The 25,277-nt window shown below is 47.2% G+C and overlaps 1 protein-coding gene across 5 annotated transcripts in view; it reads left to right on the forward strand.

Moving 5' to 3' along the window:
- STAU1 (staufen double-stranded RNA binding protein 1) overlaps positions 1-24,919 on the forward strand; it is a 47,471-nt gene extending 22,552 nt beyond the window's left edge. For 3 of the 5 annotated variants that reach the window (XM_058679297.1, XM_058679299.1, XM_058679298.1), the window contains exons 4-13: positions 1,555-1,723; positions 4,280-4,378; positions 15,783-16,013; positions 16,694-16,837; positions 18,994-19,140; positions 20,132-20,207; positions 20,382-20,701; positions 22,360-22,482; positions 23,157-23,242; positions 23,691-24,919. In XM_058679297.1, the coding sequence (XP_058535280.1) occupies positions 1,555-1,723; positions 4,280-4,378; positions 15,783-16,013; positions 16,694-16,837; positions 18,994-19,140; positions 20,132-20,207; positions 20,382-20,701; positions 22,360-22,482; positions 23,157-23,242; positions 23,691-23,706 (1,411 nt within the window). In that variant the 3' untranslated portion in view covers positions 23,707-24,919. Of the gene's footprint in view, positions 1-1,554; positions 1,724-4,279; positions 4,379-15,782; positions 16,014-16,693; positions 16,838-18,993; positions 19,141-20,131; positions 20,208-20,381; positions 20,702-22,359; positions 22,483-23,156; positions 23,248-23,690 lie in introns of those variants that run through there. The other 2 variants (XM_058679301.1, XM_058679300.1) reach the window with 2 other exon arrangements.
- Positions 24,920-25,277: the final 358 nt, after the last annotated feature.

The following is a 25,277-nucleotide window of genomic DNA, read 5'->3' on the forward strand; positions in this document are numbered from 1 at the left end:
AAACAAAACTTCCCATTTGCTGGTTCACTCCCCAGATGGCTACAGTGGCTGCAGCTGGGCTGACCCAGAGCTAGTAGCCAGGAGCCAGGAGGCGCCTCTGGGGCTTTGGGGATTTTCTGCGGCATTACTAGGCCACAAGCAGAGGACTGGATTGGAAGAGGAGTAGCTGGCACATGAACTGGTTCCCTTATGGGATGTCAGTGCCACGGGGTAGAGAATCAGCCAATGAGCTGTTGCAGTGGCCTCTATTGGGTACATTTTAAAAAATATTTATCCCGTTATTTATTTATTTGTTTTTTTGTTTGGTTCTTCAGTTATTTATTTAAAAGAACTATAAAGAGGGCAGGAAAGACAGAGAAGGAAATCTCTCTTGTGCTGGTTCACTCTCTAGTTGACTGTAATGGCTGAGACCAGACCAAAGCCCGGAGCTTGGATTTTCATCAGGTCTCCATGTGGGTGCAGGAGCGTCTTCTTCTGCTTTCTCAAACACACTAGCAGGGCGTAGATCAGAAGTGGAGCTGCCAGGATTTGAACAGCCGTTTGGGATGCTGACATGACAGTGTTGGGTATTGTTTGACTTTGGAGCTGTGTTTTATAAACAGCCGCAGTGTAACAAAAGATTAATTGAGCCTAGAATGTCATGCATTGGAAACCTTGCTAATAATAACACAGAGTGGAAAGATTGATAATCAAAAGGGAAGTCTGTTTCTCTCCTTTTCCTGAACAGAAGGGAGGTGAGCAGGCTAAACCATTGGAGAAATTTGTGTTCTGATGTGCAAGAATCTGGGTTCAGCTCAGCTCTGGGCTGTGGAATTTCCAGAAATTAGAGTATTTTCTGCAAAATTTCTTGGTTCAAAATTCCTGCCCTCCTTGAGAGGCATGCAAAGTGCAATCCAAAGTTTCAGAAAGTAGAGCCAGTTGTTTCTGTCTCAACCAAAGCTAATCTGTTTTAGGTTTTGTCAGAACAGACTAACATTTTTTTTTGTTTAAAGATTTATTCATTTTATTACAGCCTGATATACACAGAGGAGGAGAGACAGAGAGGAAGATCTTCCGTCGGATGATTCACTCCCCAAGTGAGCTGCAAAGGGCTGATGCCGGGAACCTGGAACCTCTTCCGGGTCTCCCACGCGGGTGCAGTGTCCCAATGCATTGGGCCGTCCTCAACTGCTTTCCCAGGCCACAGGCAGGGAGCTGGATGGGAAGTGGAGCTTCCGGGATTAGAACCGGCGCCCATATGGGATCCTGGTGCTTTCAAGGCGAGGACTTTAGAAGCTAGGCCATGCTGCCGGGCCCCAGACTAACATTTTAAATTTAACTTGTTTAATATGTACTTCATTGTATCTTGTAGAATTTAAGTGAGAATTGTCACATAATATCTGTTTATAATCCAGTTCAGATTTTTATTCAATCTCTTGATGTGTTGGTGGAGTTATTTTTAAGTACTAACGTGATTGGGACCCATGGTGAAGGAAAGACTTGGAATTTGCCGGAGCACGTATGGGTGATTGATTACCAGAGACCGTGATTTTCCTAATCCCCTTTTATTTTTAGGTACATTTACCCGTTTCCTGTTCCACCTGTACTTTATCAAGTTGAGCTTTCTGTGGGTGGACAGCAATTTAATGGCAAAGGGAAGACAAGACAGGCTTCGAAACATGATGCTGCTACCAGAGCTCTGAGGATCCTGCAGAATGAGCCCCCGGGCCCCGAGAGGCTGGAGGTGAGGGCACCTGTCGGCCAAGCGGGGGAGGGGGCTGTGTGATGTCAGCAGGATGTGTGGGTGTGCGGGACTACCCTCCAGCTGCTGCTTCTGAGACACAGCAGTGACAAATCTTAATTTTCATGATGTGAAAGTGCTACCCTCCCTCTCTTATTCCCAGGGCTGTGTGACATCAGAGCAGGGTGCGTAGGTGTGTGTGAAAGTGTGAAGGAGCGTGCTGCCCTGTACTTTTAGCTCTCTTAAATTACTTAGTACTCAAACATGGCTTTGAGTGATGTCATGTGGTGTGAACATGTTCAGAAAATTGTGGTTCAGTTGAATTGTAAAGAACATGTATAGATGCGTTCTTCAGGACTAAAGGTTATGCTCTCCAGCATCTACTGGGATCAGTGGTACCAGCTTAGAGAATGTTCTCAAGCCGTATTTGTGTATTTTTTATGTATAGAAGTGCCTGTTACCTATTGTTGTGTAATATACTAATACAAAACTTAGTGATGGTTTCAACACCTCCGGGAGTTTATTCTCAGGAATCTGCAGTTCAAGTAGAGCCTGGCGGAAGTAGTTTGTCTTTTCTCCACGTAGCTTCGGCTAAGGTAGCTCTGTAGCAGAGGATCCATGTTCAGGCCGGCTCACTCACGTGGTGGTGAGTGCTGGGTGTCAGCTGGGAGCTGAACTGGGGCCCTCGGCTGGTATCCTCAGCTTCTCTCCTAGTAGACTTGTACGCCTCCTCACTTACATGGCTGGGTTCTTACAGTGGGTGTTCTGTACTTAAGCAACTAGAAGCAGCTGCCTGTTTCCTCAAGGTTTGGGTCCCAAAATGACAGGATCATTTCTGCCATAGCCTGTGTGATTAAGACCTCCGCTTCTAATTTTTTTCCCATTGAGGTAAAAAAAATGCAGTCAAGCTGATTGAGTATTTTAACTATTCAAAGTGTGCAGTCCAGTGGCTTTTGGTGCTAAATCCACAGGGTAGGGGGAAAAACACTTTTGGATGATTGTAAGGAATTTGGGCCCATGTTTTGTTTTTTAAAGATTTATTTTTATTTGTAAGGCAAATTTTTAAATTTATTTTTATTTATAGAGAGTAGGAGAGAAGACAGAGAGCTGGTTTACTTCGTAGAGAGCTGCAGTGGCTGAAGTTGAGCTGATCTGCAGCCAGGAGCTTCCTCTTGGTCTTCATGGATGCAGGGGCCAAGGACTTAAGCATCTTCTCTTGTTTTCCCAGGCATAAGAGGCTAGATGGGAAGTTGGCCAGCCAGGACAGATGCTATCACCTATGGCAAATGAAGTGAAATCAGATTATGTGAGGAGAGCGGAATTACAGCTAGTGTCTGGAATAAGTTTGTCTAGGAATATTCTCTTGATTCTGCACCTTTGTTTTGGAAGTCAGATATACAGAGAGGAGGAGAGACAGAAGAGCTTCCATTGATTCACTCCCCAAGTGACTGCAACAGCCAGTGCTTGCACTTCTGAAGCCAGGAGCCTCTTCCGGGTCTACAACGTGGGTACAGGTCCCAAGGCTTTGGGCTGTCCTCTGCCGCTTTCCCAGGCCACAAGCAGGGAGCTGGATGGGAAGTGGAGCAGCCAGGATTAGAACCGGCGCCCATATGAGATCTCAGCATGTACAGTGCGAGGACTTTAGCCACTAGGCTACGGCACTGGGCTCTGAACTTTTTTTTTCTGCCTAGCATTTCACTCTGTTTCACTTCTTTTAAAGCTGCAGCTATTAGTATTTTCCCATTTAGGATGTGTTTATCCTGGGGCATTCATGGCGAGGACTTTAGCCGCTAGGCTGCGCCGCCAGGCCCATCACTACTTGTTTTTAAAGGTGGTTTCCAAAGGCTTTTTGTCCAGGTAAGAAGCTTGGAGACCAGGCCTGATATGATAGCCTAGTGGCTAAAGTCCTCACCTTGCATGCAGTAGCATCCCATATGGACACCGGTTCTAATCCTGGCAGCCCCGCTTCCCATCCAGTTCCCTGCTTGTGGCCTGGGAAAGCAGTTGAGGACGGCCCAAAGCCTTGGGACCCTGCACCCCCGTGTGGGAGATCCGAAGAAGCTCCTGGCTTCTGGCTTCAGATCAGCTCAGCTCTGGCTGTTACTGCCAGTTGGGGAGTGAATCTATGGATGGAAGATCTTCCTCTCTGTCTCTCCTTCTCTCTGTATATGTGACTACAATAAAAATAAATAAAACTTAGAAAGAAAGAAAGAGACCCGCAGACCTTGTATGAGGGGGCTTTTACCCAAAATGGCTGTGTCCCCCACAGAAGGGTTTGAGTTGTGGCTTTTCTGGAATGTGGCTTCATAGTGTTTGTCCCCTGTGTAGGTCACCACTCTCAGGCTGTGGTTGCTGTTGCTGCATCCCAGTGGGACACATTAGTGCCTGCAGTCTGTCTGGGCTGCATTGCTTACTGTACATTAGGAGGCACATTTTGGTTCAAGCTTGGCCTTGGTCACTGGTTTAAGTCCATAACGACAAAATTTGTTTGTTGCTTTTATCGTTACCGTTGGTGTGTTGTTGATTTTATTGTTAACTGCTAAATGATTATTCTTTTAGATGAATGGAAGAGAATCAGAAGAGGAGAACCTCAATAAGTCGGAAATAAGTCAAGTGTTTGAGATTGCACTTAAACGGAACTTGCCTGTGAATTTTGAGGTAAGTTTATTTTACATGTAGAGCTTTCTATTACACAATCCTGTCAGCATTCATCCTAGGAATGAATTTTTGTCTTAAATGACAATGAAGCATGACTAGAATGATGTTCACATGCTATGAGGCCCCACACTCGATTATTATCGTTTCATTTAAGGGACCAGTGTTATAGTATAGCAGGTGAAGCCACTGCCTGCAGTGGCAACATTCCATTTTATCACCAGGGGTGTCAAGACAGTGGGGTCCTTGACTTCTGTGAGTTTTGCAGTCACATTAATACTTTCCCAAGAGTCAAGAGTGTTTTCTGATACCTGAGTGAGAGATTGCAGTTGAGATTTTGCTGTGTTGGACGTGGTCAGATTTCTATTTTGCACCTCTGCTTTTGTTTAGATTTCAGATTTGACTTTCAGACCTGTGTTTGGGGATATGTGATATTTAGCAGGGAATTGTTGGAGCCGCCCTGTGGTGATGAATATCTTTAAAGTAAACATTCCAAGATGGGTGGTGCCTTTGAGTTTGCTCACATGCATCCTTATATTAAATAACATATCAGAAGGTTGATATGTACCTCTTATTCGATTGAGCAGGGCTTTTAAATTAGTTAATTAATTGGAAAGGCAGATTTACAGACAGACGGAGAGGCAGAAAATTCTTCCATCTGCTTGTTCACTCCCCAGAGGGCCACAACAGCTGGAGCTGAGCTGATCTGAAGCCAGGAGCCAGAAGCTTCTTCCAGGTCTTCTGTATGGGTACAGGGTCCCAAGGCATTCATGTATCTTCCACTACTTTCCCAGGCCATAAGGATGGAGCTGAATGAGAAGTGGAGCTGCCAGGACACAAACAGGCACCCATATGGGATGCTGTGCTTGGAGGTGGAGGATTAGCCAATTGACACAATGTTCCAGCCCCAAACAGGGACTTTATTTTCTGTTGCATGTGGAAGGTTGCCTGACAGTTAAGTGTTGCATAATCAGGGAGTACTTATTTAATAGACTAGCAGTAAATTGTGTACTAATTTTTGATAGTGAGATCTCTCTGGAAGGTGTTTAAGACTGGAACCATTCTTAAATTCTTTGGAAGAAAATGTATATAGGTTGGCCTTAAAAAAATAAAGATTTATTTATTTGTTTAGCTGAAACAATAACAGAAAAATATTTTATCTTCTGGATTAATTTCCAAATGGGGCCCGGCGGCGTGGCCTAGTGGTTAAAGTCCTTTGCCTTGAAAGCCCCGGGATCCCATATGGGCACCGGTTCTAATCCCAGCAGCTCCACTTCCCATCCAGCTCCCTGCTTGTGGCCTGGGAAAGCAGATGAGGATGGCCCAATGCTTTGGGACCCTGCACCCGTGTGGGAGACCCGGAAGAGGTTCCAGGTTCCCGGCTTCGGATCGGCGCGCATCAGCCCGTTGCGGCTCACTTGGGGAGTGAATCATCATTGGAGGATCTTCCTCTCTGTCTCTCCTCCTCTCTGTATATCTGACTTTGTACTAAAATAAATAAATCTTAAAAAAAAAAAAACTTCCCAAATGTCTGCCTTAGCCCAAGCTGGGCCAAGGCACAGCTAGGAGCTGGTTTCCCACATAGGTGGGAGCTAGCTAAGTACCTGAGACGTCGTCTGCTTCTTCGATGCTTTAGCACGGACCTGGATCAGAAACGGGACTCAGTCTCAGACACTTGGGTATGGAATGTGGGCATCCCAACACGTGGCTAACGTGCTGCACATCAGCTCCTGCTCCTGTAGCTTGGCTTCTGAGAAATCATAGTTTTGGTTGTTGATAGGTCACTGGGAGACAGATAGCCCACCAAGGAGGGTCCAGGTTCAGAGTTAGACTGTATATGTGCTTGGACAAGGGCAGTTACTGTGTTATGTTTTTTATTTTCTACTTTTCCTGAGTCATTTGATTATAGCAGTTCTCCTACCATCTGACTCAATATTTTACTACATATGTATTCTTTAAAGTACATTTGTATTAGTAATGGGCACATTGCATTTGTATATACTTCATGGGAATATGGCATTGCATTTTGGTGTGCTTATCCAGTGAATTCTTATAATTCCAGAGTAATCATTAATGTGCATCTCTAATGATAAGGGTTGTTTTTAAAGTAATCACAGTCTGATTATTAAATATAGGACATTTAACATTGCTGTGTTTCCTGATACACAACCGATATTCATATTTGGCCAGTTGTCTCAATGATGTCCTTCTGATGTCCAGTATGGAATCCAGCTTTTCATTCAAAATTGGCCTATAGATCTTTAAGAATTCCTTAGTCTTTCTTGAAAAGTCATGGACAAGTTGAAAGGGCAGCTGTTTGTTTAGATGACCGTCCGTTTGGGGGGGTGTTTGTTTCTCCATGATTAGGTTTGGGTTCTGTTGTTTTTGACAGATCACCATGAGAGTGATGTTGATTTTTCTTCGAGTGTCACATGATCCATTTATCCAGTGTTGGTGAAGTTACCTTTGCTGTCTCTCAGGTCTCCAAGGAGACTAACCCATAACCTGCAAGGGAATGCCCACAGGCTTAGTAGATATTGAGGATTCTGGCCAGCATTGTTGATCATGGTGGTGAAAGTCCGAAGTATGGTTTTGTGCATATCTGTGCTGGCATTCTAGAGTCAAGAAAAACTTAGCTTAATCCCCTCTTACAGTTGCTTCATGTGAGCAGTATAGATGCATTGCTTTTAAAAACTTTTTATTTACTGGAGAAGCACGGAGGAAAGGAGATGGAGGAGGGAAAGAGATGAGAGCGAGCCCAGTGACCTGCAGCACCAGCATCCCAGTGTAGGATGCTGTTTCAGTCCTGGCATTTGGCTTCCAGTTCACCTCTCTGCTAATGACCTGGGAAAGCAGCAGAAGATGGCCCAAGTGGTTGGGCCCCCAGGTGGGAGAACCACATGACACTCCTGACTCTTGGGTTCAGCCTGGCGTAGGTTGGACTCTCGTGGCTATCTAGGGAGTAAATTAGCATATGAAATCTTTGTTTCTCCCTTTATTTCAATGACTGATTTTCAAATACATAAAAACAGTGGAGAGTGTGTAATCGAGTTCCCTGTCTCGCATCTGATGACTGATTCCCCTGATGCTAGCAATGGCTGGGGCAGGCTGGTCCAACCCAGGTCTCCTACTTGGGCGATCTTCCCCTGCTTTCCCAGTGCACTAACAGGAAGCTGAATGTGAAGCGGAGTAGCCAGTACTCACATGAGCACTCTAGTGTGGGATGCAGGTTTTTGCAAGTGGTAGTTTAACCTGGCTTACCACTGTGGTGCCCTCTGTGATACATTTTGAAGTGCTTTTTGTATATGCTGAGAAGTCAGGATCATTGTTCCTGCACAGTATACTCACATTGCTTTCCGTCTTAAATTACCCTTCTACGTCTTATCTTCAGATTCTCAGAACTTTTTTACGTTCTAGTGCAGCATGTTATTTCAGCCTTTAGAAATTTCCTGCTTCTGCTTTAGCCTCAATGAAAATAGCAATTTCTAATACAAATGATCTGTGACATTTCTCCAAGGAACCATTCTTTTTTTTTTTTTTTAAGATTTTATTATTTATTTTTATTACAAAGTCAGACATACAGAGAGGAGGAGAGACAGAGAGGAAGATCTTCCGTCCGATGTTTCACTCCCCAAGTGAGCCGCAACGGCCAGTGCTGTGCCGATCCGAAGCCGGGAACCAGGAACTTCTTCCAGGTCTCCCAAGTGGGTGCAGGGTCCCAATGCATTGAGCCATCCTCGACTGCTTTCCCAGGCCACAGGCAGGGAGCTGGATGGGAAGTGGAGCTGCTGGGATTAGAACCGGTGCCCATATGGGATCCCGGTGCGCTCAAGGCGAGGACTTTAGCCGCTAGGCCACGGCGCCGGGCCCAAGGAACAATTCTAATGGGCTGTGGTGTATAGAGACAAGAAGGAGGGGCCAGGTGGACTTCTTGCCTTGCAACAATCATTACTTCTAGACCCTTCTAGCAGATTGAGCTAGAATGTACATATGTATTTTTCAAGATTTATTTTACTTGGAAAATAAAATAAAAAGGTGGGGGGAGAGATACATCTTCCATCTAGTGGTTCTCTCCTTAAATAGCTTATAGCAGCCAGAGTTGGGCTGGTTTGAAGGTGGGAGCCAGGAGCTTCTTCCAGGTCTGTCACATGGGTACCGGTGTCCAAGGACTTAAGCCATGCTCTGCTGCTGTCCCAGGCTGTAGGCAGGGAACTAGATGGGAAGTGGAGCAGTTAGGACACAAACCAGTCCCCCTGGAGCTGGAGCTGGCAGATAGGGAATTAGACTGTTATACTACCACACTGGCCCCAGGTTATACATATATTTTAAAAGTCAGAAATTTGGGCCTGGTGCAATAGTGTAGTGGTTTAAGTCCTCTCCTTGAATGCGCTGGGATCCCATATGGGCGTCAGTTCTAATCCCAGCTGCTCCACTTCCCATCCAGCTCCCTGCTTGTGGCCTGGGAAAGCAGTGGAGGACGGCCCAAAGGTTTGGGATCCTGCACCCGCATGGGAGACCTGGAGGAGGCTCCTGGCTCCGGATTGGCTCAGCTACACCTGTTGCATCTGCTTGGGGAGTGAACCATTGGACGGACGATCTTCCTCTCTGCCTCTCTTCCTCTCTGTATATCTGCCTTTCCAATAAAAATAAATAAATCTTTAAAAAAATAATTAAAAGTCAGAAACTTATACCTGCTTTCAGTTTACCACCAGTTTTTCCTGTGTGGTTCTTACTGCACATCTGAATCATCTTCTGACCATGTTAAGATTGTGCTGTCGGCATCATCCGTTACACGTGTCGCCAGCAGCAGAACTGCTGTGTGGTGTTCACAGCGTCTCTGCAGTCGTTTCTCCTTGCAGTTCTTACCTTTTCATTGACAGTGTTTTTGTCAAAGCATTGTGCTCCCAAGTTACTTGTTTCTTTTCTGTGCTAACAGTCTACTGAAGTATGCTTTCATGTACAGTAAAATGTCCATGTCTTAAGTTGATATCTCAGTGAGTTTTAACATATTTGTGAAACTATGATTCACAGCTCAGATGCAGGTGTACAACGGTTTCATAACCTCTCAAAGTTTTCCTTTTTCCTAGACCACATGCAATGGATGGTTTTATATCTGTTTTCTTATGAGCAGTTACCCATATATTTACATCAGATAGTAGTTTATTGCCAGTGGCACCACACTGAGGGCTCTTGCTGTAAAGCTGCAGGAGATTCTTCGGTATGTCTTCTTATGTAGCTGTGTCCTTTAGACTTGCTGAGTCATGGGATGGTGCTTCCTGCTCACGTCCCAACTTGATTGCATCAGCTAATGTCGTCTTAACTGCTCTGCATCCTTGCTTACACTTGACATTGACAGTCTCTACTTAGCTAATCTGGGATGCCTCCTTTGTGTGTTTTTTTTTTTTAAAGATTTATTTATTTTTATTAGAAAGGCAGATATACAGTAAGAGATATATAAAGATTATCCGTCCGCAAGCAGCCGCAGTGGCCAGAGCTGAGCTGATCCGAAGCCTGGAGCCAGGAACCTCCTTTTGGTCTCCCACATGGACGCAGGGTCCCAACGCTTTGGGCCGACCTCTACTGCTTTCCCAGGCCACAAGCAGGGAGCTGGATGGGAAGTGGAGCAGCTGGGACTTGAACTCGTACCCACATGGGATCCTGGCACGTGCAAAGGAAGGATTTAGCCACTAGGCTGTGCTTGGCCCTGTGTGTTAGTATCTTATCATTTTGACATGCATTTCTCTGGTGGCTAATAATGAGCACATATCTTTGTATTGCTATTTTCCATTTACAGATCTATTTTGTAGAGAATTTGTTCATGTGTTACCTATTTTTTTTTCTTTAATTGAAGGGCTTTTTATTATTGGGTTACAAGAGTTCCTTGTTTTGCATGTCAGTTCTATTAAAGATGAATATACCAAATACTTTTAAAAGGGGTTTCAATTAGCAGTTAGCAAATTAAAAATTTTGAGTAATTCCAATTTTTTTTCTCTGTGATTGATATCTTTTGTGTGAGTTCCTTGCCACTGCTGTGATTATAAAGTTTTCTCCTGGAGTTTTCACTTTGAGCTTTCCCATTTCTATCTGTGATCCCGCACAAGCCAGTTTTTATTAGTGGTGTCAGTTAGGGGGCATGGCTTTATTTTTCTTATGTGGATATCTAATTATTCCACTACTTTTTTCTCTTTTTTTCTTTGTATGTATGTATGTTTTTACTTTTTTTTTATTCATTACTAGTTTTAAGATTTGCTTATTTTTATTGGGAAGGCACATTTACAGAGAGGAGAGGCAGACATATCTTCTATATAGTGGTTCACTTCCCAGATCACCACAGTAGCTGGATGTAAGCCAATCTGAAGCCGGGGACTTCTTGGTGTTCCACACATGTGCAGGGTCCCAAGGCTTTTTTATTATGTATTTTTATTTGAAAGCCAGATTTACAGAGAAGGAGAGACAGAGTTTTCAGCCACTGGTTCACTTCCCAAATGGCTGCAATAGCCAGAGCTGGGCCTGTCCACAGGCAGCAGCCTAGAGCTTGTTATGGGTCTTCTACAGAGGTACAGAGGCCCAAGTACTTTGGCTTTTTTTTTTTTTTTTTTTTTACTGCTTTCCTGGGCACATTGACAGGGAGCTGGATGGGAAGCATGGACCTCTACTGTTGCTAATATGGGATGCTGGCATTTCAGGTAGAGGCTTAACCTACTATTCCATGGTTCCAACCCCACTCCACTTGCATATTTAAAAATTTTATTTTATTTATTACGAAGGTGAGGGGTTGCAGATCCATTTGGGCCTCTGAGTAGAATTAGGATGGAGAGGGTTGGGAAGGGGAAGGTGAGTGAGGTACATGTTTCCGTCTTTCCTCTTGTGGCGGTGTTGGGAGCGGGTGGCCTGCACTGCTCCTTGCTGCCAGACCACTCCAGGGGTTGGAGCCGTGTGTTTGATGTCACATAAGAGACCCAGGTTGGGGGAAGAATGCCCTGAGCTGTTACTTGAATGGTCTGAATTGTTCTGAGAAGTTGTAGACTTGATTGCATCAGAGATGAGAAATTCTTGATGAGGCCTGGTGGCTGTCTTGTCTGCCTCTTGTGCCCACAGACCTCGGTGCTCGCTCTGTAACCTGGCCTGCATTGTCATTTAGCTTGTCCTTCTCTCCGCTGTTTGAAGATTGCCTTGAAGTCCTCCGCTGGCGGGGATGGGCTGGCTGGCTTGGCTTTCCCGTGTCGTGGGGTACAGTCACTAGTAGGAGTCAGTAAAGCAGAATTTGATTTTTTTTATGTGTTTGCTCAGAGTCATGTGACTTCAGATAGATAGGTCTGCTCCTATGCTCTGTCCTGCTGGCTTGTTTACCCTTACACAGTCCCGTGGTGCCTTAGTTGCTGTGGTATTAGAAGTCTTCCTGACAAGAATGCCTTGACTAATGCAGGTTGAATTTGGGTTTTATTTTTTTTCCATGTGTTAAGAAATCACTTTAATATTCTGTTAGGTTTGTGTTCATATTCAGATTTAGTTTTTTTCCTCCTTTGTTAACTTATGTTCATTTTTGAAATATGTGAGAACACTGAATTATTGAGAAAGTTGGAACCATTTGGAAAGCTGTATTCACGTTTTCTCTTGTGTCTCTACTCCATGCCTTCCTACTTGCCTGATTTTACTGGTTTCTGCTTTATCTTTCCTGTTTCTTTGTGCAAAAGTAAACATGTGAGCGCATATCTGTGTCTGTATATTGTAATATATGTGTGCTTGTGTATACATGCATGTACAACCTATTTTTAAACTATGGTCTTGCCTACTTTTAATCTGGGTAATCTGTGTTTCTTTATCCTTAGCTACTTTTCTTTTCCTTCTACAATTTTTAATTTCTCTTAAAGATGTATTGTTATTATTTGAAAGGCAGAATCACAGAGAGATACCTTTCATGATCTGGACTAATCCAAGGCCAGGAGCCTGGAACTTCTGGATCTCCCATGTGGGTGCAGAGGCCCTAGGGGCGCAGCCATCCCCTGCTGCTCCCCAAGCCATGAAGAGGGAGCTGGATCGTAAGTGGAGCAGCTCGTACTCAATCCAGTGCCCAGATGGGATGCCAGTGCTGCAGGTGGGATTTGGCCCGTTATGGCACGGTGCCAGCACCATGATTTTTGTGATATTTATTTGAAAGGAAGTGTTAGAGAAAGGGAGAGACAGAGATCATCCATCTACTTACTGGTTCATTTTCCATTTCCTGCCAGAGACTGGCGCTGTGCCTTGCTGAAGCCAGCAGCTTTTCTGGGTCTCCCACTTGGGTACAGGGTCCAAGCACTTGGGCCATATTGGACAAGCACTTGGGCCAGCTTTCATCACTTTCTCAAACTCAGTGGCAAGGAGCTGGATCAGAAGTTGAGCGGTCGGGATTTGAATCAGTCCGTGTGGGGTGTGGTGGTGCAGGTAGCAGTCAGACAGCAGGTCAAACCCACCGTGCTTACCACACTGTGTACTTTTTAAAAAGATGTATTTTTATCGCAAAATCAGGTCTATATATATACATCTATCTATCTATCTATCTATCTATCTATCTATATATATATATATATATATAGGGAGAAGAAGAGACAGAGAGGAAGGTCTTGGATCTGATGATTCATTCTCCAAGTGACCGCAACTGCCAGAGCTGTGCCAATCCGAAGCCGGGAGCCTCTTCTGGATCTCCCACATGGGTGCAGGGTCCCAAGGTTTTGGGCTGTTCTGGACTGCTCTCCCAGGCCACAACCAGGGAGCTGGACAGGAAGTGGGACTGCCAGGATTGGAACCGGTGCCCATATGGGATCCCAGCGCATTCCAGGCAAGGACTTTAGCTGCTAGGCCACCACGCTGGGCCCAGATTTATTTATTTTTATTCATTTACTTTATTTATTTTTTTTAAAGATTTATTTGTTTTTATTAGAAAGTCAGATATACAGAGCGGAGGGGAGATAGAAAGGAAGATCTTCCGTTCGATGATTCACTCTCCAAGTGACCACAACAGCTGGTGCTGCGCCGATCTGAAGCCCGGAGGCAGGAACCTCTTCCGGGTCTCCCATGCGGGTGCAGGGTTCCAAAGCTTTGGGCCATCCTCAACTGCTTTCTCAGGCCACAAGCAGGGAGCTGGATGAGAAGTGGAGCTGTCGGGATTAGAACCGGTGCCCATATGGGATCCCGGGGCTTTCAAGGCGAGAACTTTAGCCACTAGGCCACGCCGCCGGGCCCAGATTTATTTATTTTTATTTGGAAGGCAGATATACAGAGAGGAGCAGAGACAGAGAGGAAGATCTTCCTTCGGATGATTCACTCCCCAAGCAGCCACAATTTCCGGAGCTGAGCTAGTCTGAAGCCAGGTCTCCACATGTGTGCAGGGTCCCAAGGCTTTGTGCCATCCTCAACTGCTTTCCCATGCCACAAGCAGGGAGCTGGATGGGAAGCAAGGCTGCTGGGATTGGAACCATTGCCTACATGGGATCATGGCATTCGGCAAGACAAGGTGTTTAGCTGCGAGGCTACTGCGCTGGGCCCCACATGTGTACTTTTACAGTTTGATTATTTTCATTTAATACTCATATATTATGCTGGAGTTCACACTTAATCATTCACTGTCTAAGATTTTCTCTCAAGTTTTTTATGGGACTGGCTTGGTGGCATTTCAGGGTAATTCTCTGTGGTGCCAGCATCCCATAGGGCACCAGTTGTAGTCCTTGTTGCTCCAGTTCTAGTCCAGCTCTCTGCTCGTGGCCTTTGCCTTGGGGCCCTGTACTTATGGGGAGACCCTGGCAATTCTCCTGTCTCCCACCTTTAGGTTTGGTCCAATTCTGGTCATTGAGGCTATCTGGGAAGTGAACCAGCAAATGGAAGATCACTCTGTCTCCTTTGTAATTCTGACTTTTGTTAGATTTGCCAACCACCAGGGAAAGAATAACTCAGCCAAATATATGAAAAGAATTGAGATGGCCTTTATTTCAGGGAACCATGGTCACGGGCCTCCCTTCCCCATGAGGCTGAAAGGACAGACGTGAAGGAGTGAGCTGCAGAGGACGAAGAGCGTGGAAGAGACGGGGAAGGGGCTGTTTAAACTCTCCTTGACACGGAAGCTGAAATGGGGGTCACCTCGGCCCTTATTGTTGGGGGGATATGGGTCTGTGCCCCTCATTGGTGCAACGGTGGCTTCACAGCCTGAGTGGCCCACCAGAATTCCGCCATCTGTTCTGGGTTTGGTTGGAGGCAGTTTCTGCCCTTCTCCGGTTACCGTGGTAGCCATCAACTTTGAAATATAAAATAAACTTACTTGAAAGCTAGAGTTCAGAAAGAAAGGAGAGCCATCTTCCATCCGCTGGTTCACTTCCCATTTGTGTAATGGATGAAGCTGAGCTCCTCCGAAGCCAGGAGCCAAATGCAGTGGCCCAAGGGCTTTGGCCATCTTCTGCTGCTTTTCCGGGGACCTTAAGTGGGAGCTGGATTGGAAGAGGAACAGCTGGCACCCATATGGAATGCTGGTGTTGCTTGCGGCTGCTTTGCTCTGTTTGCCACAGTGCCAGCCCCTTTACCTGTTTCTCAGTCTTTTTTATAGCTGATTGCAGCCAGTATTTTAATAAGCCAGTATTTAAAAAAAATTTATGGGATTTATCCACGTATTTATTTGAAATACTTAGAGAGGAGAGAGAGCTTTCATCTGCTGATTTACTCCTCAAGCGCTGTAGTGGCCCAGGTGGAGCCAGGATCCTCGTCGGATATTTATTTAACTATCTGTTAAATGTATGAATGCTTTGAGCAGTGTTTGTGCTAGCTTAATGCATAAGATTTAGAGTCAGCCTCATTTCTCCAGTGGGTAGAGTTCAGGCCATTCCTAATTATGACTGTCAGAAGTCTGATTTGTAGAATACAGTTGCTTCAGCAGTTTCTAGAGAAAGCATTGTTGGGAATCCTACGTGGCAGAGTGAAGTCTGCCCCTCCTCATCCTGCAGTTCAGGAGTGAGTGGTCAGACCACTCCGAGCTCTTCACAGTGGCTGGGTCCCTGGATCGCAGCGCTGAGCTGGTGAGCCATCAGAACAGTGTGCTGGAGGGAAGTAGATTTGCTCAGCTTAGCTGAGGCCTCCGTAGTCAGGATGCAAAACAAAAATGCAGTGGCTCACTTTTGTTTCAACCTCAAACTAAGGACTGAATAATTTTCTTGTGAAACTCATTGACTGGCTCATTCGTTCTGATGGGGGCAGAGGTGGAGAGGCCAAGGATGCCTGCCCCTGCTGGCCGCAGCCGACTCAGCATTAGCAGGTGTGGAAAGTGAGAAGAGGAAGGAAGGCCTTCCTTCTGCCAGTTGTGCCATCCCCATGCCTCCTGGAAAGTGCGTGTGCCAAGCAGTGAGCCCGGTGGCCTTGAGCTGGTGTCTGTAACACTTCCACTCAGTCTTTCCTTCCCACCCAGGTGGCTCGGGAGAGTGGCCCACCGCACATGAGGAACTTTGTGACCAAGGTCTCAGTTGGCGAGTTCGTGGGGGAAGGTGAAGGGAAGAGCAAGAAGATCTCCAAGAAGAACGCCGCCATTGCTGTTCTCGAAGAGCTGAAGAAGCTGCCGCCACTGCCTGTGGCAGAGCGGGTGCGGCCCCGGATCAAAAAGAAAACGAAGCCCCCAGGCAGGGTAAGCACCTGTCGCACAGGTCGCCGGGAGGTTGGAGGGAGGCGAAGTGCTGTACTCTGCTTTGGGGTTGTGAGGTCAGCCCCGGAAAGGAGTCAGCCTTCATGTTGAGGTCCATGTGGAGTGCTGGGGCTGTCTGGGCTGATTGTCAGCATTCAGAACCAGACTTCTGTAATGTTGGCCTGCGTGTTCTTAGGGAGTTTCCTTACTTTCACTGACTGTGTTCTGGAAAATGCTGTTGGTCAGTGGAGTTGCAGAGCCTTACTTGTGGGCAGATTCAAGGTTCCTTTTCCCAGGGCATGTGAGCTTTGGGTATAATCCTTTTGATGATCTGGGCTTCTCAGAACCCAGTGCTGTGCAGACCTTGGAGGAGTTTGCAGAATTGGATTCTTTGTTCTGCCTCTCTATTTCCACGTGTTAATTTGTTAAAAAGCAGGGATTATAGCAATGCTTGCCTCTTTAAATGGAAATGTTGTTGGTTGCCAAGATCTTAAATTTTCATTAGAATAATCATTCAAGATGTAAAGCGGTTTTTAATTAGAAAAAGGAAAACCTGAGCCCTCATCAGGTCAACTTCAAGTTGCCTCTGTCCTGTCCTGTCCTGCTCTTTGAGTTGACCTTTGTCATTCAGAGTTTTTCTTGGATTAATTAACGAGATCACTCTTCCTTCCTTCTGGGCTCAGCTCCAGGCGAGCCCCGAGTATGGGCAGGGGATGAACCCCATCAGCAGACTGGCCCAGATACAGCAGGCGAAGAAGGAGAGGGAGCCCGAGTACCAGCTGCTCACAGAGCGCGGCCTCCCGCGCCGCAGGGAGTTTGTAATGCAGGTGAGTTTGCTGGGCTGAACTGGGCACCGCTCTCCGCTGGCTCACATATGGTCCTAGGGCTGGGAGGCCTTCCTCAGGAGACCAGGGCTCATGGACCATGCTGCTTGCATTAATGCGATGACGAAACAGGCGCTGTGCGCTCACTAGGGTCCTGCTCTTCAGCAGTTGAGGGTGCAGATGCTTTGTGCCAGAAGTTGAGAACACTTCCAGAGAGGTGGGTAGGTTATGGCTCAATGCTTTTCTCCATTGCTTTTCCTGGGAGTTTATGTTCTTTGAAATCAAAGTCTTGGGGCCTGATATGTTGGTTCAGTGGCTAAATTCTCACCTTGCAAGCACTGGGATCCCATTTAAGCGCTGGTTCATGTCCTGCTGCTCCACTTCCCATGTAGCTCCCTGCTTATGGCTTGGGAAAGCAGCAGAGGATGGCCCCGGTTCTTGGGTTCTTGTATCTGTGTGGGAGACCCAGAAGTAGCTCCTGGAAGAAGCCATCCTTCTGAACTGGCGCCGTGGCATATAGGTTAAGCCCATGCTTGACGCCATCATTCCATGTGGGCACCAGTTCAAACCCCAGCTGTTGCACTTCTCATCCAGCTCCCTGCTGATGGCTTGGGAAAGCAACAGAGAATGGCTTTAACGATTTATTTATTTTTATTGGAAAGGTAGATATACAGAGAGTAGGAGAGACAGAGGATGAGCTTCTGTCCATTGATTCACTCCCCAAATGGCCACAATGGCTGGAGCTGCTCCATTCTGAGCCAGGAGCCAGGAACCTACTCTGGATCTCCCACGTGGGTTTGGGAACTCATGGACGAGCGGCTGGATTGGAGGTGCAGCAGCCAGGACACGGACCCAGGTCCTTATGGGTGCTGACTGCTGCATGCAGAGGGTTAGTCTGCTGTAACCCCAGCACCAGCCCCAGGAATATTGGCTGATACACAGACCCATGTGTATGAACATGTGACACACTGTTGGTGTCTGTTTTATCTCTTTGAAAGACAGAGCCACAGTGAAAGATCATCCTCTGCTGGCTCATTCTCCAGATCCCTTTGGCGGTGCCCGACTCGGGAGCCCTGCGCCCATGCAGCCATGCTTGTGTGACAGGGACACTGGAGTGTGTTGTCTGCTGCCCCCAAGATAAGATCAGCAGGAAGCTGGATTGGAAGTGGAGTAACTGCCACCTGAACTGCCACTGTGATATGGGCTGCTGGTGTCCTGAGTGGTAGCTTAACCCACTGTACCAGTGTCTGCCCATGGTATTTTTGTTTACAGTAATAAAAACTGAGCACATAGGTAGCTCATATGATTTGTAAATGACATGTGAGTGGCATCTCTGCTGAACCAGGTAATAATTTTCAAAGACTAGAAAAATGTTTCAGTTTGTTTTACCGAGTACAATTAGTGATTATAGACTTTATGCACCTGTAAGCTTCATCTGTGCTATTAACCTTCCCTTCATTATTCTAAGTCAAGAGTGAATTAGTAACTTTGTGTTTGCTCGATTCCATGTGCAGATTTCTGTGCTGTGGTTGTTTTCACTGTGGTCACTTTCAGGCTGTGGAAGTAACACCTGTGATGGCAGAGTTGGGAGGAGGTGTGCGGTAGCTCGCTCCTGGAATATTCCCATCTTATAGACTCTAGGGAGAACAGGGAAACAAAAATTATTTAGTAAAATGTAGAAAGTGGTGGGTTTTGAGTATTCCTTACTTTTGGTAAGATAATTGTAGCCTGTGTTTAGTAGCCAGTTTTCCAAACTCCTAAATACTTAAAGATTAGCCCTGGCATTGTGGCATTATGGGAGGGCATCCCATAATGGGTGCTGTTTCGTTCCTAGTTGTTTCCTTAGGCTCTTGCTCCGTACTAATGTGTCTTGGAAAAGCAGTAGAGTATGTTCAGACCAAGTATTTGGGTCCCTGCCACCCACATGGTAGACGCTGTTGGCTTGGCTCAGCCTTGGTCCTTGTGTTCATCTGAAAAGTGAACCAGCAGCTGCAAAATAGGTCGCTCTTGCTCTGACTCTGACTTTGAAATAACCATCAGTTGTGGGCAACCATCACAAACCAGCCTCTGGGGTGTTGCTGCTTCTGAGCAGCCTGGTCTCCTGTCTGGTCTGTGCTATGCACATTACACGCTGAGTGTATGTTGGCCTTCTTGTGTAGGTGAAGGTTGGAAACCACACGGCAGAAGGAACAGGCACCAACAAGAAGGTGGCCAAACGCAACGCCGCTGAGAACATGCTGGAAATCCTGGGCTTCAAAGTTCCGCAGGCTCAGCCCGCGAAGCCAGCACTCAAGTCCGAGGAGAAGGTGACTGCCCAGCCAGCTCCATCCACGTTCCCGCTCGGGGGGGATTCCTGTGGTGTGTCCAGAGGGGACTGTTGGATATCTTTGTGATCCAAGAGTGCTCTGCCCCTCTCTGTAGTCATAATGACAGATATGGTTCTGTCACGTGTGCTCTTGAAGCCTGCAGGGAAGGCCATAGGTGAGTCTTTTCATCAGTTGCAGCAGGCTGTGGTTTTTCTGAAACAGTGAGGTTGGTGACATTTGAGTCCAAATCTGTGACTTAAAGCGATTTGGGATTTTGTTTTTCTCATGGATCAGGAAATGGAATGAAAATTACCCCATCTTGAAAAATGCACTTCTGCTGAGAATGCTCAGTAGGAACTTACTGGAAGCCCTTAATGACCTTATTTCCAGTCACTGAGTTGTCACTGCTGGGAAACGCCCACAAGAACGACTGAGTGATTCCTCTGCTGGCAACACGGACAGTGGAAACAGCCTTAGGTTAATGACTGAGACTCCTTGCACTTCTGGAGTCTGCACAGATCCTGGGCCTATGTTTGCAGTTGCCATTTCGCAGTGATAGACTTGGGCATCTGTGCGCATGTGTCCTTCCTTCTCAGAAAGGAGGCTGTTGGTGCAGCTTTCCCCTCAGTGCTGTCCTGAAAACCTCCACCCCGTTAACCGGCTCTTAGGCGAAGGAAACAGTCTTGATTTGTTTAGCTTCCGTTGGAATCTTTCCCGCCTTGGGTGCTCTGGCTGGCTTCCCTGCTCCCTCTGGTCCCAAGTTGGAGTCTGTGATGCCAAGCACAGACTCCACCTGCCAGGGAGTGGAGCAGGAGCGGGAGGATGGCTACAGCCAGCAGATGCACACCAGTGGTCGGCTTTGGGCACGGGACGGTTTTTTCTGCTGGTTGCATCTAATGAGCTGGTTGAAGTTTATTTCGCTTTACACGGCAGGAACTAATTCTTCAATGGTTTCATGTATGTTCATGGCCCTTTTTTTCCTTCTCTTAAGACACCAGTAAAGAAACCAGGGGATGGAAGAAAAGTAACCTTTTTTGAACCAAGCGCTGGGGATGAAAATGGGACTAGTAAGTGCCATCTGTACATTGTCTTCCTTTGCATGTGATTCAGGGTTTTCTGTGGTTTGACAGTAGGTGCCCGGTGGGCATTTGTCTCGGGGCTGAAGGAAGGAGTGGTGCGGGTTTGAGGCCACGAGGCCTTGGCAGGCAGTGGGGTGACCAGAGTCTCTGTGCCCTCCCCAGACAACAAAGAAGATGAGTTCAGGATGCCTTATCTTAGTCATCAACAGCTGCCTGCTGGAATTCTTCCCATGGTGCCCGAGGTCGCCCAGGCTGTAGGAGTCAGCCAAGGACATCACACCAAAGATTTCTGCAGGGCAGCTCCAAATCCTGCCAAGGCCACGGTAACTGCTATGATAGCCCGAGAATTGTTGTATGGGGGCACCTCGCCCACAGCCGAGACCATGTTAAAGAATAACATCTCTTCAGGCCACGTACCCCATGGACCTCTCACGAGACCCTCTGAGCAGCTGGACTATCTTTCCAGAGTCCAGGGATTCCAGGTAACTGTCGGGCCTGAGCCGAGAGGCCTGCGCCTGGGGCCGTCTCTTGGCTCCTCTCAGCAAGGGAGCTTGGCGCAGACATTGTGGTAGAGCAAATGAAGTCATTGCTTGGTACGCCCACAGCCCTGACCAGTGCTTGGTTCAGGTCCTGGCTACTTGGCTTTCAGTCCTATTTCCTGCTAATTTGTATTCCGGAAGGCAGCAGATGATGGCTTAAGGACTTAAGTTCATGTTCCCCACATGGGCAACCCAGATGGAGTCCAAGCTCGTGGCTTCACTCGCTTCAGTCTTGGCTTTCATGGGTGTTTAGAAAGTGAACCAGCAGGTGGATGATCAGTCAGTCTCGCTCGTGCTCTTTCTTCCTCTCTCTCTTTTTCACTTTGCCTTTCAAGTCCAGTATTTGGGGTGGAAATCTGGCAAAGCTGATGAGAAAATGTGGTGCAGTTGGGTCCCACTGCCTGCTGGCATCCTACATGAGCAGCAGTTTGAGTCCTAGCTGCTCTACTTCTGATCCAGCTGCTTGCTAATATGCATGGTAGAACTGCAGAAAAATGGCTCATGTACTTTTTGCCATTACGATCTACATGGGAGATCCAGTTGAGTTTCTGACTCCTGGCTTTGAGCTGTCCCAGTCCTGGTCATTGTGGCTATTTGGATGATGAATCAGCATCTCTCTCTGTCCCTGTGGTTCAGCTGGGTCTTTCCTCTTGCTTGTAGCCTGGCATCCCTTGTGGGAGCTGTTTCTAGTCCCAGCTATTCCACTTCCCATCCAGTTCCCTCCTTATGACCTGGGAAAGCAGTGGAGGATGGCCCCAAGCCGCACCCACTTGGGAGACCCAGAGGTGACTCCTGATTCTGGCCTTGGATCAGCCCAGTTCTGGCTGTTGCAGCCATTTAGGGAGTGAACCAGTGGATGGAAAAATCCTCCTTCTCGTTCTTTCTGTAAACCTGTCTTTCCAATAAAAATAAACTGTTAAAAAGTAATTTTAAAAATTTAACACATGCTGCTTTGGACACCTGCATGCCATGTTGGAGTTCCTGGGTTCAAGCCCAGCTCTGCTGCTGATCTCCCTGCTGGGGGCAAACTGGGGGGCAGCCTGATGGCTCAGATGGGTTGGGTCCTTTCACCCATGTGGGATGTCTGGATTGAGTTTACATCTCTGTGTCAGCTGGCCCAGCCCCATCCATTGCAGACACGTGAGGAGTGAGCTAGTGGGTGGCAGCTCTCTTTCTCTTGGATAAATATGTAAAGTCTTTTAAAAATTAAACTTCTTGTGGATGGGAGTGAGAAGTGGCAGCTTAGAGTGCTTTTGAGGAAGGAAGAGAGGAATAGGAAGTGTTCCCAGCATGCATTGTCCTTCCCCAGCCAAGCTGACTCTAGATACAAAGGCGCGGAGCACCAGCAGCGCTTACAGAGCTCAGCTTCTGCCTGGCTCCGCGCCTGCCAGGAAAGGGCCTGCTTCCTTCCAGCCCAGCGCTCAGTGGACTGCTCTGCTCTTGCAGGACTCTGGGCTACCCCGCTCCTTTGCTGCATTCTCTGCAGGCAGGGTGCAGGTGGCATGGCTGCCTGCAGGCCGAGCTCCACCTGCTACTGGCCCTGTGTGCTGCTCATGCCCTCTGCTTGCGTGCCCTGGCCTCAGCTCTCTCTTCCCCCGTAGGTTGAATACAAAGACTTCCCCAAAAACAACAAGAACGAATTTGTATCTCTTATCAATTGCTCCTCTCAGCCGCCTCTGATCAGTCACGGCATCGGCAAGGATGTGGAGTCCTGCCATGACATGGTATGTACCTTGGGGGTGCCTGGGGTGTGACTGCCAGCTGAGGTGCAACCTTCCCTTGCTTGGCTCGTCCTGGCCTCAGCAATTCCGGAAGGGCTTCTCCGTTGGCCTTGAGCCAAGTCCTTGGGGACGCCGAGTCCTAGATGCTGATCAGATGGCACCCTTCCTCCCCTGTGCTGGTCTGGGGCCTGACTGGGACCTGGGACCTTATCCAGGGACTGTGTATTTCCACAAGAACAAGGAATTGCAGGTGCACCTTGTGGCTGTAGGAAGCCCCTTATCTGGTACTGTGTTTAGATATCACCACAAGAAAGGTTGGGTTGATTAGATCAACCAGCCGTGTGACCTGCGTGTACTTGCTTCATGGAATGTAACGCAACCATCAAACTCATGTGTGAAGATAATGAAATCCATGATGGGTTTTTGTTTGGAAGCAAATAAAAATCTCTGCATTCTGATCACTTCAGGTTAAAAACACTGGAAGTGAGATTGTGAAATTAACAGGTAGTGATTCAGTGAAATAATCAGATAACCTTTTTTATTTGTATTTTGAATTAACAATCCAACTTTTAAGAAGTTGCTGTATTCTAAATGGAAGTACCCTCCTTTGGGTTCCATGTGTGGGGCTGGTGCTGTGGGCAGGACTGTGGTCTCACTCTCCTTCCTGTCACTCCCAGGCTGCCCTGAACATTTTAAAGTTGCTGTCGGAGTTGGACCAGCAGAGCCCAGGGACGCCGAGGACAGGCAACGGGCCAGTGTCTGTGTGAGTCTGCGCCGTCCCCGCACGCTGCCGTGTTCCTGCTCTTGCTGGCTCACGGGCTGTGACCCTGGGTCCCCTCAGGTTCTGGTCCCTGAAAGAATTCTGTTCTCTGGGCAGAGAGCTCTGCCTTTGTTCAGAATTACTTTGACTTTGAGTAAGCAATACATGCACATACCTCAGAGCCGATGACTGTGAGATGTGATGGTGCGCTTCGGCCTCACGGTCTCCACCCCCTCCTGTTCATGTTTTTCTTTAGAAAATATGCATCTTCCGTCTTCCGTCCCCTCATTTCCGGCTGCACGCCCAGGGGAGTTGTACTTTGGTCCAGTTGGTCCTGTGTGAACCTGGACTGGTACTGGCGGGCTCCCAGATGTTGCTGCTTCTCCTGTAGCTTAATTAATGGCCTTGACATATCAAAACTGTGTCATTTTTGTGTGTTTTTTCCTTAAAGGTGTGGGAGGTGCTGAAGCTTTTGTGGCAATGAACCATCACAAAATCCCAATATATATACTGAAAATACTGAAACTGCTTTGAAAATTTGGAATTTCTGATACCTCCAGTGGGCCGAGAGAGACAGTGGGTAAGAATGTGGGCAGCGGTGAGGACAGCACAGTCCTGAGGAGGTGGCTGTGGCCGAGGTCGAGCGGTGTCTCCTGCATAGCTGCACCTGCCTGTGCGAGGGGCTCCGCCAGGGCCGCAGCTCCCTGCCCCCTGCACTTCAGAGCTTGCTTTTTGGTTGGGGATTTTTTCCCCGTGCGTGTGGGAGAAGAAACAGGACGCAAGCCCCCTTCTCAGACTGGCTCACTCAACACTCGGGACAAACCCTGGACAACCACCCTGGAGAAAGGCCTTTAACAGGCCCCCGAGCGAAGAGCACCAGAAAAAACCAGATGCTTCCTTCCAAGCGCCACCTAGCCTTCCTAGCGTGCTTCTCCACGCCGTAACCACTGCTCTCTACACTGATACCTGTTCTTAGTTTCATTATTTTCTTTTGATTGATATGACACTATATGAAATTTTCATTTGAGAGTTTCCTCGTTGTATCTAGTTCTATAGCACAGTTTAGGAATTTGTCTGAGACTGACTTTATCAGTAATGTAACCGGCCAGGGTCACCCTGTGTGTCTGTGGTTCCGTGTTTGCTTTCATTGGCCACGCCTAGGACCATTTCACTGAATGCAAACCGTCTGCCCTTTGCTGTGGCTGAGACGGTCTTACGTCTCGGACCTTGATGACGTGTCCCGCAGTTGTATAAATTGGACAATTTAGAAATTTTAAACTTTAGATGATGATTTCGTTCCTTTTCTATTTTATTTTTGTTAATGCAACAGGACTTAAATGAACTTTGATCTTTGTTTTAAAGATTATTAAAAAATTGTGTCTATACGTGTGGCTCTTGGGACGTAGCTTGGTGACACTGCAGGAACTCGCACACCTGCAGGTGCCTGGTACTGCGGATTGCACCTGCTAGAGGGCTGACCAGAGTGACCGCGGGGGTGTGTACAGCTGTGTTGCTTTAGGTGTTGTGTTGCTGCACGCAGAGATGTGCGTGTGGTCCAGATGAGAGCGTGGCAGCCTCGCCAGCCTAGGACCGCTTCCGTTCATGTTTACGCTGGAATGTTCTCTCCCCATGGAATGTAAGTAAACTTAGTGTTTGTCACCAATAAATGGTCATACTAAATTTCTTTTGTTAATTTATTCTCAAATACCACTTCTGCTAGGTTGGACACCTCCCAACTCGGCTCCTACCCTGTTTTTATTTTTAAGAAAACAGATTTATAATGCTTGTGATTTCATCTGAACAGAAATCTGAAGAACTGAAATAACTTTATATCAAACTGTTGATCAATAAACAGCTACTAACGAAGTTTTTGGCCTGTTGAGCAGTAACTAAGGGATGATGTGAGTGACGGAACGGAGGTGTTGGCACAGCGGGCACAGGGCTGGCCTGGGTAGCTTCGCTGCCTGAGTGGTGTGAGTTGCTGTCTGGAGATGCGTCCCTAGGAGTTGCTGGGGTGTAATTTCCCTGGGTGTGTCTG

The sequence above is a fragment of the Ochotona princeps genome, chromosome 22 (assembly GCF_030435755.1).
Source record: "Ochotona princeps isolate mOchPri1 chromosome 22, mOchPri1.hap1, whole genome shotgun sequence".
Lineage (NCBI taxonomy): Eukaryota > Metazoa > Chordata > Mammalia > Lagomorpha > Ochotonidae > Ochotona > Ochotona princeps.